The 11,878-nt window shown below is 40.2% G+C and overlaps 1 protein-coding gene across 1 annotated transcript; it reads left to right on the forward strand.

The window, feature by feature from the left end:
* Nucleotides 1-3,587: 3,587 nt before the first annotated feature.
* On the forward strand, nucleotides 3,588-9,791 carry SPCS3 (signal peptidase complex subunit 3). The gene is made up of 5 exons (XM_061134910.1): nucleotides 3,588-3,860; nucleotides 5,230-5,303; nucleotides 7,339-7,415; nucleotides 8,009-8,124; nucleotides 9,033-9,791. The coding sequence occupies exons 1-5, from the start codon at nucleotides 3,718-3,720 to the stop codon at nucleotides 9,163-9,165; spliced, it is 543 nt and encodes a 180-aa protein (XP_060990893.1). The 5' UTR covers nucleotides 3,588-3,717; the 3' UTR covers nucleotides 9,166-9,791.
* Nucleotides 9,792-11,878: the final 2,087 nt, after the last annotated feature.

An 11,878-nucleotide genomic window follows, 5' to 3' on the forward strand; every position in this document is an offset into this window, starting at 1 on the left:
TATTTATAGTGCCTCAGATCTACACACTGGATTGATAGTCTAATGAAATGCTTCTTTTATAATTCCAATTATAAATGGGTCTTCAAATAATTTACTCCTAGATGAATCAGAGGCAGTGAGGACATGCACGGGCACCATTCTCAGGAGGCAAGCTCAGAATGCTGGCCTTAGGGTTTTCTGTTTGCTTTGCTTTGAGAGTTCATCTCTCTGCACAGCAATTTTCAGGAGTAGGCTGACTGGCATTGGTTGTTCTAGTATCCTTCTTTTTCAAAGAAGATTTTTGGTTATCTAATACAGTTTCTGGTAGGAGTCTCTATTTGTGTCCTTTCAATAGTATCAGAGAATTTCCCTGCTATTGTTCAACTTTAAAAAAAAAAAAAACAGATTCTCTTCTTTGTTACCAAACATTCTTGGCTTAGGCAGGAATAAAGCAGTTAATGAACACATCTTCTTTAAAGCATGTCTTCTAAAGACACAAAATCCCTCTGGAATAACAACAATCAGATACAAAAAAAACACACAATGAGAACATTAAACCAGTGTTTCAGGGCCAGTAAAACAGACTCCTACTCTTCCCATGGTTGGTTAACCAAAGAATTATATTTTGTTTTGAATAGTCTAATAATAAACTATTAATTTTAAGGATAAAAATATATTAGCTAATACATATACATAAAAATATTGGATTTAGAAATTATATACATAAGCTAATAGAAACGATGGAAATTATATTATATACACATAATATTATTGATTCCAAGTAAGTTTAAAATGTGCATGTGTGTGTGTGTGTGCATGCTCTGTCGCTCAGTTGTGTCCGACTCTTGGCAACTGCATGGACTGCCAGGCTCCTCTGTCCATAGAGTTTTCCAGGAGAGAATACTGGAGTGGGTTGCCATTTCCTACTCCAGGGGATCTTCCTGACCCAGGGATCGAACCCTCATTTCTTGCATCTCCTGCGTTGGCAGGCAGGTTCTTTACCACTGTACCAAAAGGGAAGCCAGCTTTAAAATACATTATCTTATTAATTCCCATAATGCATTGACTGAACAAGGAGTATTGTGTGGGTTGAATATGCACTTCATATAAAAATGTCCCTTAATGATATCAAATGATAGAAAGCAACTTTTTAGATAATGGAGTATGAGAATAGCTAAACTGACATTTACTGTAAGCCTCTGAACCAAAGAGAAGTACGAGTGTCATGTGGGTCGCTCTCTAGATTCACATCTACATCCAAAGGCTCGATGAAGATGGAAAGGGAAGAAATGTAGTTTGTAGATTGACTGAACTTTTGCTTTCTCTTCATATTTATTTGAGAAAAGAAGGAAGACATGATCTATTCACTGATTTCTTCCAGGGATATTGGTGTTAAGAGTCATCTGGTGTCAGGAATCACTTGGGATTTTTCACAGGAAAGTTGTCACAAAAATCACCAACTGCTAGATGATACTGTGTTTTACACAAATGAGCAATGGTAAGTGCAGAAAGGCACCCAAAGTGTTCATGTACAACTCAAATCATATGTTGGTGTTCACCAGAACCACAACTGCCTTTGGGGCAGTGCGTCTTGCCTGCCTATATGGTAGTCAGTGCACCTGGCAAGATCATTACTCAGCGTCTGTTAACAGATCTTATACCAGGTCACAGGTTCTTTGCTTCCCCACCTGTTCCTAGAATATCATACACTTATGACTGACTCTTACAACTAATGATTAAACCACAGAAACAGAATTTGTGCTTCATGAATTTCAGTTTTAGTAGTATATTCACATCCTTTGAATAGTACTTTTTACTTCCTCCCAATATAAGGATTCAGACTGTATTAGTGCAAAAAAATTGAACATACTCCAGCACCCAGAAGCTAAAATCCAATAAATTCCATTTACACAATTTTTTTCTTCAGAATAGACCTTTCAAAGGAAGGATATGAAGAATTCAAATATTTCCTTATTCCCTTTTTGCAAATTTCTAAGAATAATAAGAGTTGCATATGGGATTTTTAACTTTTTAAGGTATTCTTCTTGATTCACAGACCTGCAGTCTTCTTACCATTTCGCAACATGAAGGGAGGGGTAGGGACCTCTCTGGGGTCTCTTTAGAAGGGCACTCATTTTATATAAGGGTTCCACCCTCTTAACCTGATCACCTACCAGAGGTCATCTCTTAATACCACCACATTGGGAGTTAGGATTTCAACATATGGAATTGAGAGGAGGTGGTCACAAACCTTCCATCTATAGCACAGAGCTACCAGAAAAATCATATGATCACATCCAAAGATACAGAAATACATTTGAAAATAATTCAACACTCTTTCATGTTTAAAAAAAAAAACTTCTCAATAAAGAAGGAATTAATGGATACTTCTTTGATATCCATATTATACACACAAACATCTCTGTATCATGTGCAATACAGTAGATGTTCAACAAATCATTGCTTCATTTAATTACTGTGCTGCCTGGAGATAAAACTTTAGGGCTTAAACTTAGCTAAAGATCTCTCTTTAGTTTATAGCTTGTTTGGTTTTCATTACTTGGCCCTACTTCAGTTTAGCAGGGGCTTTGTCTTATTAGTCCTGTTCTCTCAGAGCCTGCTGTACCTGGCATAATAGGTACTTAGTAAGATTTTTAACTGTATGGCTGTATGAAAATTGAGTGATTACTGAGTGATACAAGAAACAAGGGCTCAACAACAGGTCAGGTAAACCAGCAATAGGGTCAGAGTATCATTTTCTGGTCTGCAGGTATCTCAGGTGTTCGCACTTAGTTTATGGACTCAAAACTTTTTAAGAAGTTAACTTCAGCGTATTACTGGGCTCATTGAATCCTATTTTTTAAATTACAAAAAAAAAAAACCAACCCAAAAAACAACACAAACAAATATCCACCCTAGCTGCTAACGCAACAAAGGTGTCGGCAGTTTATTTAAGCTCAGGGATTGGCAGTCTGAACTCTACGGTCTCTCAGGGCCATTATGTATTAATGGCGTGCTAAATTTACACTATAAATTTATATATTTTATAAAATTTTATTTTATATATTTTATAAAAATTTAAACTATCCTTTGTGTGGCATAGCCATTCCACAGCGTTCACCTTCTTTGATCCTGAGAGCCCAGTGAGGTCATCCTTTCAGTTATCCGATACATTTTGTACCCCACGCCCTCCCCAAAAGCTGATGTTCTAACATTGATCAGGCTTGACAAAAGGGAAGGCTGGGCGCTTTGTAAAGTGCTCTGCTCTCAAGGGGTGAGCCGTCGGGACACGCACCAAACGATCTTGCCCCGCTGCTGGTTTTAAACGCAAAATAACGGAACCTAAGTACCCAGGAAGTCCACACAAGCTGAGAGGCGGAGAAAGGATGCTGGGCATGGAGTCTCCGGCCGGGCTTGGGGACGTAACACCAAGTGGGCGGATCTTTTCGGCGAAACCCCGCCCCTCCTCGTCGCTGATTGGCGGCGGGACAGGGGGCCGCCCGCGCGCGGCTCAGTCTCTCGGACTCCGCGCGCGCCCCGCCCGCCGGTGGGTGTGTCCGGGCAGCGGGGGCGCGCGCGCTCGGTCGCGTCCGGGACCGGAAAGGAGGCGGGGCCGCGGCGACGCGCGTCTCCGGAACGCGCGGCGCAGGCGGCGCGGATCGTCGGGAGCCGGTCCGCTGCCGGAACGGGGTCCCGGCTGTGGCTGTGCAGCGGTGCGCTCTCGGGGCGTCAGCCGAGATGAACACGGTGCTGTCGCGGGCGAACTCGCTGTTCGCCTTCTCACTGAGCGTGATGGCGGCGCTCACGTTCGGCTGCTTCATTACCACCGCCTTCAAAGACAGGAGCGTCCCGGTGCGGCTGCACGTCTCGCGGATCATGCTGTGAGTGCGGCCGACGCCGGGGGGCGGGGATAGGCGGGCAGGGCGTCGGGGGGCCGGCCGGGCGCGGGGCCCCCTCACGAGCAGCCGGCGCCCCCGGGCGGGCGGGGCGCCCCGCTGCGCCGCGCTTTCGCGGGCTCGCTCTTCAGTTTTCCTGTGGAGCGTTGCTCGGGTCGGCGTCCGCGCTTCCTTCCGGTTCCTCACTTCCGCGCCCGCGCGCAGCCAATGAGGGAGCCCCACGACAGCGCGGCGCGGCGCGGCTCCCCACCCCCACCCCCCACCGGCGCGGGGTCCGCGCCTCCTGCTCCGACCCCTCACCTCCCCGGGGTCTGCCTGCTCCTGCAGCTGCCGAAGGTGCCTGCCGACTGGGCCGGGGCGGGGTGAGGGTGCCTGGGGAGGACGCGACACCCCGGCGCTTCGCGACGGCATGCATTGAATTTAAAAATTTTTGAAGGTCCAAGCCTCTTGAATACATTCTGCGAACATGCCCCCAAATAGAATTTAAAATGACATGGTCATTCCGCTAATACCCATTAAAAAAATTAATGCTGATATTTATTCTCCAGGACTTTCTTCTTCGATCCGTAGAATTTCTTTCTTTTTTTTTTTACTCCTCCCTGGTTCTCCTGTCGTTATTCTATGTGCCATCTTTCAACAAGTGCCCCCTCGTCTTCAATCTTCGTTTTATTTCTTAAGTCGGAAATGCGGACCAGCTGGTCATCTGATAGCTATCCCCCCACTTTTTTTTTTTCCCCTGCCTATGTTGATGTCTTGTAGCAACTGCTTTTTTTTTTACATGCAGATAGACCCTGGCTGGAACTCCTGAGTCTATCTGCTCTGGGAGAGTGGAAAAGCGTGGCTCATCGTAAATCCTGAACTGTTAGCTACTTTGTATCTGGAGCTAGCTTCTTACTTTCCTTGGTCTTCATTTGCTTTTGTCTGAAGTGGAAGTAACACCCAACCCATAGGCATGTTGTGAGCATTGAGATGATTGTCAAAAATACATAGTGGATCTGACAGAGACACATAGTAAACGCTCAAAAATAGCAATTGTTCATTTTGTCTTGGTTTCCTTATAGTCTTCTGTAATTTCTTCTTCCTCTTCTTCCATATCACTTGATCTAAAGTATTTCACATTCTTTGAGCACTGTTTATCTCCCTCTGGGTTTTGTTAGGGATTCTTTTAAGTTAAATGGAAATAGCCGAAGACCTGCTTTAATAGTGAATTAGAATGTTTGTTGATACACAAGTTTCACTGATTTTTGCTTGTTTGTGGAGTGCAGCCAGACTTTCACTTATATAAGGAATTTTGTGAATTTTGTATGCCGTTAAGTTTGAAGGATGGTGAAACTTAACTATTTTTTGCTTCTAGAAAAAATGTAGAAGACTTCACTGGACCTAGAGAAAGAAGTGATCTGGGATTCATTACGTTTGATATAACTGCTGATATCCTTTTGAAAAAATATTTCTTTGCTTGTATAATGATACACATATTGTTCAGTCACTTGGGGGGCAATAAGTACGTTTATCCACTGTTATCAGTCAAACCTTGGAAATTTCTGTGCTTGTGTTTTCATCAGTATAATCGTGTTATTGTCCCCTCATTCATACCTTGAGAAAACTTATTTATAGATTCATGAGTTAAATCTAAAGCTACAAGAGTTTTTGAGTCTGGATTTCAGAAAGAAAATAAAGTTAGATCATTTAGCTTAAAGGAGGAAAAATGATACCAGTACTCAGCCTACCTAGATGCAGTGTTTCATGTACAGTCCCAAAAAATATGTCCGTATTTTGTGATAGCTGAGAAGCATATGTTAAAAGTGAATTGCATGTGCTGTGGTTCAGAAGGTCATTATCAGATGATTATTGGTAAAAATGCTAGCATTCTGCCTTATAGTTCTTTTATAAGTACTTATATAGTAAGAGAAATCTTAACAATGAAAACAGTTACTTAAAATGGAGGTGATTTCAGTATTTTCTCTTTATTTTGAATTTCCACCTTTTAACTTCTTTTTGGCCAGTTTAATCTTCTTTTAGGGGCTTAGATTTACTATTTTGGCAATGTTCTTCCCAGCCACTTCTAGGATCTCACCTGCCTTTTTAGGACCCCAGGATTAAAATTGAATATGGAGATTGAACCGTCTGTACTTGTGTAAAGCAGCTGTCTGAACAGTGGAAGCAGATTGTGTACCTGGGAAGTTTGCCTGACATGCCCCTTTACTACCCTGGAATTACTTTTAATTTCATTTTAAAAAAATAAATTATGGGGTTTAGAAGTAGACTAGTAATTAATTCTGTAGGCACTTTTTTTTTTTAAGGGAATAGAATACACCATCAGAAAAGTCCTGTGGCAGACTTCTGCTATTGTCCTCATGTCTTTTTTTTTTTAATCTAAGCTAGTGAGGGAGTTTGGATCTAGTGTAAAAGTAAGAATTTTGTGTATCGGGCAATTACAGTGGAACTTCCTGATATTTCAACTATTACATATTCCCAGTTTCCTCATTTGTAGTTTAGATTCTCTTAACATGGCTGCTAAAAGTTGAAATTGTACCTGCCCATATAAAGAGATATCCAAGACTTCAATTCTAAAATAGTGATTGTTAGTGGATACACATACCCAAGAGAGGAATGTCATGAACGTGTACCTCTTAGCATGTAAATGGATATAATGAAATGACTTAATTAATATATGATGCTTAATGAAATCCAGACATTAACTCAGTTCATTTCTTAGTGCCACTGTGCTTAGTCGCTCAGTCGTGTCCTGCTCTTTGTAACCCCTTGGACTGTAGCCCAGCAGCCTTCTCTGTCCATGGGATTCTCCAGGCAAGAATCCTGGAGCGGGTTACCATGCCTCCTCCAGGGGACCTTCCCAGCCCGGGTCTCCGTGCCCCTGGTGTTGTAATTAATCCTGGTGAGGTTTTTCACTCTTGTAAACCAAACTGGTATTCATACCCTTACTGTATAAAGCACATCCTGGGACATTTTGATCTCTCCTGGCATGTGTCCATAAACAACATGTACAGTTTACTGTACTTGGTTTAGTTACTTGAGCCTGTTCTTTTTTGCACAACATGAAATTGTCTTGTGATCACTGGTTATACTCAGAACTCCAGTGGAGTCATGTACGTTTAAGATACTAGGTCCGCTTTCTTTTACTGGGTTGATCTTCCAGAAAACTAAATTTTTATTTCATGGTTAATTTCTTATTAATTGAAGTATCTCAGGTAGTAATGCTTAGAGGAGCAGGGAAGGATGCTCTTAATCTCACTGATATTTTTTGACTTTGGAATGAGCTGGATTTCACACTGTATTATCTTTTATATGTTTTTATTAGTGCACCAATATGTTTCTGGGCCACCTCTTTTTTATTTTAATTTTAGTATCAATATTGCTATGAATTATCAATTTTAAGAATAACTAAAATCTTTCTTAAAGTTGTATGCTGCTTTATGATTTCTATATTCCTTAATTTATTTACATCTAGAAAATATATTTGATTGGAATGTTAAGCAGTTGTTTCTTTACTTATCAGCTGAATATTCAACAAAAAATAATGTAAGTACATGCGTGGAAGTATTTTTGTAGATATTTAAAACCTCATTCTTTAGGAAAGAATATAAATTTTATTATTTGAAATATCTGACCTGGAGTAATTTAGTAAAAATCGCAAGCCCATGGAGAAGGTGACTCTACTAAGAAAATTCTTTTATAGCTTCTGTCTTTTTTACAGATGTGTTTTTTCTCCATTTCATGTCCTTAATTTCCCAAACTTGTTTGTGATCTGTCAAAGCAGTGACTTGAAAGGATTGTCTGACTCCTAGGATTTTACCATAGTGAAATTTCTGTTTCTCCTAGGGCCTCGCTCTGAAGAGCACATAAGTCTAAAACCTTGCATTGAGCTTTAAGGGCTCTAAATAATATGGTTGTCTTAGCAAAAGAGGTGATTTCCCTTAGGGAAATGTCTTTTGTCCAGGAGAAGTTGGACTCCTGTGTCTATCCACTTGTATCATTTTGTCTGCTTTAAGATTTTAACAGTTCCCTCAAAGTTAGATTCATTCATATAAATAAGACTTTATTTACCAATACATTTGAAGTGACCAGATGCTAATTTCTATTGAATTATCTAATTAATTTTTATTTTAATGCAGGCTCTGAACCAGGTTGTCCTTTGGGACAAGATTGTTCTGAGAGGTGATAATCCGAAGCTGCTGTTAAAAGATATGAAAACAAAGTATTTTTTCTTTGACGACGGAAATGGTCTCAAGTGAGCAACTCTTTGTCATTTTTTACATGCGATGCTATGTGAAGGGGAGAGAAAAACGTGATGTGTTTTTAAAGGAAAACATTGCAGGCTAAAAAGAAAAGTTGAGAGAGAAGAAAAGTATTCACATAGCTCTGAACTGAAAGATTTGAGTAGAAACAGTGCTGTCCAACTGGAATCTAAGTGCTCGGTTCTCTTGCCTTCTGAGAGCTTAAGTCAGACTAGGAGGGCCTGGGGCCTCTGCTCTCAGGAGCATAGGGTCCTGGGCTGGGACTGTTATCTCCAGAGGGCTACTCTAGGGGTGTCAGAGGAACTGCCAGGGAACCTGAATGAGGAAGCAGCCCGTTGGTCCAGGATTTGATACTGAGGTTCCTGGTTTTGGTTCACTTAACCTCTCTGAACCTCAGCTTCTTTTTGTAGAAAATGAAGGAATTAGAATGAATGATCTTTTGGGTCCACTTTGGCTCTCATCTCTGTGGGTCAGCTTTGGAAAAGATTTTAGGGAAGAGCTAACCCTAACCAAACTTGTTTATGCAGATGAAAATTTTACAGCATTGAGAGATTTTGATCAATTCAGGTTTGCCCATGTAGATAATGATAGAATTAAGTTTCAAATCATTTCCCCTTGGTTTTTAGCTCAAATGTGTTTATGTTCCCTGTGTTCTACACATTTAAGCATTTTGGTTGATGGCTTGCCTAACTGACTCTGAAGTAACTTTAGGTGGGTCGTTACGGGAAGCCTGCAGTGAGAATGCTGGGGTTTTCCAGCGTTGTCTGAGATTTCAAAAGACTTGACAAAATGTGTTTGTCACTTAGAGCTGGTTAAAACATAAAGTATCTGACACCTCAGTGCTTGAATTATTGAACTACAAATGTTTCTGCTGACGTCTGTTTATGATGTCTCGTTACAGGGGAAATAGGAATGTCACTTTAACCCTGTCCTGGAATGTCGTACCAAATGCTGGAATTCTACCTCTCGTGACAGGATCAGGACACGTATCCGTCCCATTTCCAGATACATATGAAATAACGAAGAGTTATTAAATTATTCTGAATTTGAAACAACATATTTTTATACCTAATGAATTGTATCTTGTTTCTCTCTTCCTTGCATCTTCATTTGTTGTGGGTTAATTTTTTTTTTTGGTATAAGAATGAACATCAGAAGGCATATTTGAAGGGAAAGACTAATGTACTACCTGATTTTCCAAATAAAAACAAACAAAGGCCACCAGAGTGGAGTATTGTAAGAGTAAGACAGCCGCATCAGAAGATTCTGTGAAGTACTTGTATTTGAAGTCGTTGCTGTATTTCCATTATTCTGGATGGAATATGAGTGATCATGAAGGATAGTCAATGCTTTCAGGTGCCTGTGGAGTTGGGAGAACTCTATTTAAGCCTTGCATTCATGCAGGCTCACATTGGATGTGATTTAGAAGCAGATATTTTCTTTTATCTCTTTTAGGGTATGTTTCAATACTGGAAAAATTAATACACTTAGTAGTGAGAAGCCTGGTTTACAAAACAGCCAAACATGATGGAATTTTATTCCATTTGTCTTAAGGAATGCCAAATGCTTGTTTTTCTGACAGGTGACTAGCAGCTTTCTCCACTAAAGACTAAATACCTCTTTAAATGCAGTAAATCATTCTCAAATCATTTTAAAGTCACTTAAGTCTGTGTCTTTCAGTGCTTTCTCTAAAAAAGCTCCTTGATGTTGTATCTTTGTGTGATTTTTTTTTTTTAACATTGCCATAGAAAGTTGAAAATGTTTGCATGGTTTACCCTCTGAGTTAAGTTTGTTCTACTAAGCATGCCCAGTGCCACTGAGTGGTAATATTTAAATTTTTTTCTAGGTCCACATTTTAATAATAATTGGGGTAATAATAATCAATATTGTTGGTGTGCTTTTCCATTTATAAGCACTCATGTATATTTGACTGTATGTGATTCTCAATAATCTAATGAGGTAGGTAGTGCAAATGTTAGCTCTTTGCAGATAAAGAAACTGACCCAGAAGTTTATTGAATTGCTTCCAGGTTATTATATAGCCAGCAAGGAAGGGCATTGACCCTTGAACTCAGATCTGATTCTCTGAGCATGTCCTCTCTTCTATACCTCAGATGACAGACTAGTCAAAATTCACTTCTGTAATTTTTAATACAGTTTTTGTTACCCTGGACACCCTTTCTATTAGTTAGAAGAGTTCCTTTTCTAAATGAAAGTGACTGATTTTCAAGTTGCCAACAATTTATATAGAGGTAATATGTCACTCATCCTCTGCATAAATTAATTCTTCTCACGTTAAAAGTAAAAGAATCCAAGCGTATGTAAAAATAATTTAGAGATTGATTATATGATCATATTTAACCATGTTTTTTCCTACAGTGGACAAATAAACATCCTCAAAGGAAGCAACTGCAGATCAATCACCCTTAAAAGCTAGACCAAACACTGCAGGAACAGTGTCAGCAGTAACCAAAAAGGGCTAATGTTTTCTAAGCATCGTTTATACCAGTGGCTGACATTTGTTATGAGAAACACATCTCCATTTACTTAAATTGCCTGGAACAGCTTGGCTTGTAAGGACATGTGTTCTGTGGAGGCCAGAGGTACAGTGTCATGAATACTAGACTGGGTTTGGCTCGCAGCTTTTTCGTTAAACTTTTCAGGGTCTCCATTTCTTTATCTGTAAAATGACAAGAGTTGGACTAGTTAACTTAAACAGTGATTCTTTTATACCGTACACATCTGTAAAATTTGTTGTATCTCTGGCCGATTGAACAGAAAAGCACCTTAGTAATGAGAGGGCAGATGTAATGTGACTGAAAGATGAATTAACATAATTCATAAGTGATCTGATTTTATTTCTGTTAGATTTTACACCCAGAAGATTTAACTTTTTGTATAGTTTTTGTACGAATACTAGACACAAACAACATCTGTCGGCATCAAAGCTTAAAAGGATGTGTTCTTGAGGAGGGTGCTCTCAATGGGCCTGCAGCCCAAGGCAGACCTAGGGCCAGCTGAGGCGCTCAGATGCCGCTGGACACCTGGGTTTGTATTTGTTGCACATGAATGTGGAAATTTACTCCCGCTACTGTTCAATCCAGGCTCGCCCCCATTTTGGAGTTAGGTGAGGAAGGGGAGTAGAGAGGCCCACTTGCACAATGGAGTTTTTGCTTTCATTGGAAAGAGAAACTGCTCAGGACAGGATGATCCAACACGGGAACACAAAACCTTTCTCTCAGGAACTCATTTTTGGGTTTGCACAGCTTTGTAAGTCCACTGTAACTGCATGAAAAAGTTGGACCTGTGTTTAGTTGATAACATTGTCTACCTTACCATCAGTGTTTTCAAAAGTCTTGCATTTCCACAAGACTGAAGGCTTCACACTTTGGATTAGAAACATCTGAGTCCCGGGATCATCCTGGAAAAGAATAATTGCAAGACTCTCCTCTGATGTGTTCCCATGTTCCTTTCTCCTGTGGTTTAACCTGGACCAGCACTTAATCTGTTTTTCATGCCCCACAATTGATTACATTTGGTTTCTTTGTGCCTAGAGGATGATAACAGGAGACCAGAAATCCTTTATGGTGTAATAGGAAAAGGGGTTATTTTCAGTTTCTGTTTTTGTAATTAACAGCTCTTTGGTGGGTCTGGCCAGCCTAGAGAGAGAGGCTTTAAGGCTATAAGAACTACCTAAACCTTAAAGCTTTGGATCTTTGGGGTACAGGTTAATGGGGCTGTGTTTTAT

The sequence above is a fragment of the Dama dama genome, chromosome 32 (genome assembly GCF_033118175.1).
Source record: "Dama dama isolate Ldn47 chromosome 32, ASM3311817v1, whole genome shotgun sequence".
NCBI classification, from domain to species: domain Eukaryota; kingdom Metazoa; phylum Chordata; class Mammalia; order Artiodactyla; family Cervidae; genus Dama; species Dama dama.

Bases quoted from the DNA above. Each gene is read 5' to 3' on its own strand.
- SPCS3 (XM_061134910.1), top strand. From the start codon at position 3,718: ATGAACACGGTGCTGTCGCGGGCGAACTCGCTGTTCGCCTTCTCACTG. The intron at 3,861-5,229 runs GTGAGTGCGGCC...TTTTGCTTCTAG, and splicing joins CACGTCTCGCGGATCATGCT to AAAAAATGTAGAAGACTTCA. The intron at 5,304-7,338 runs ATATCCTTTTGA...TAATTTATTTAC, and splicing joins TACGTTTGATATAACTGCTG to ATCTAGAAAATATATTTGAT.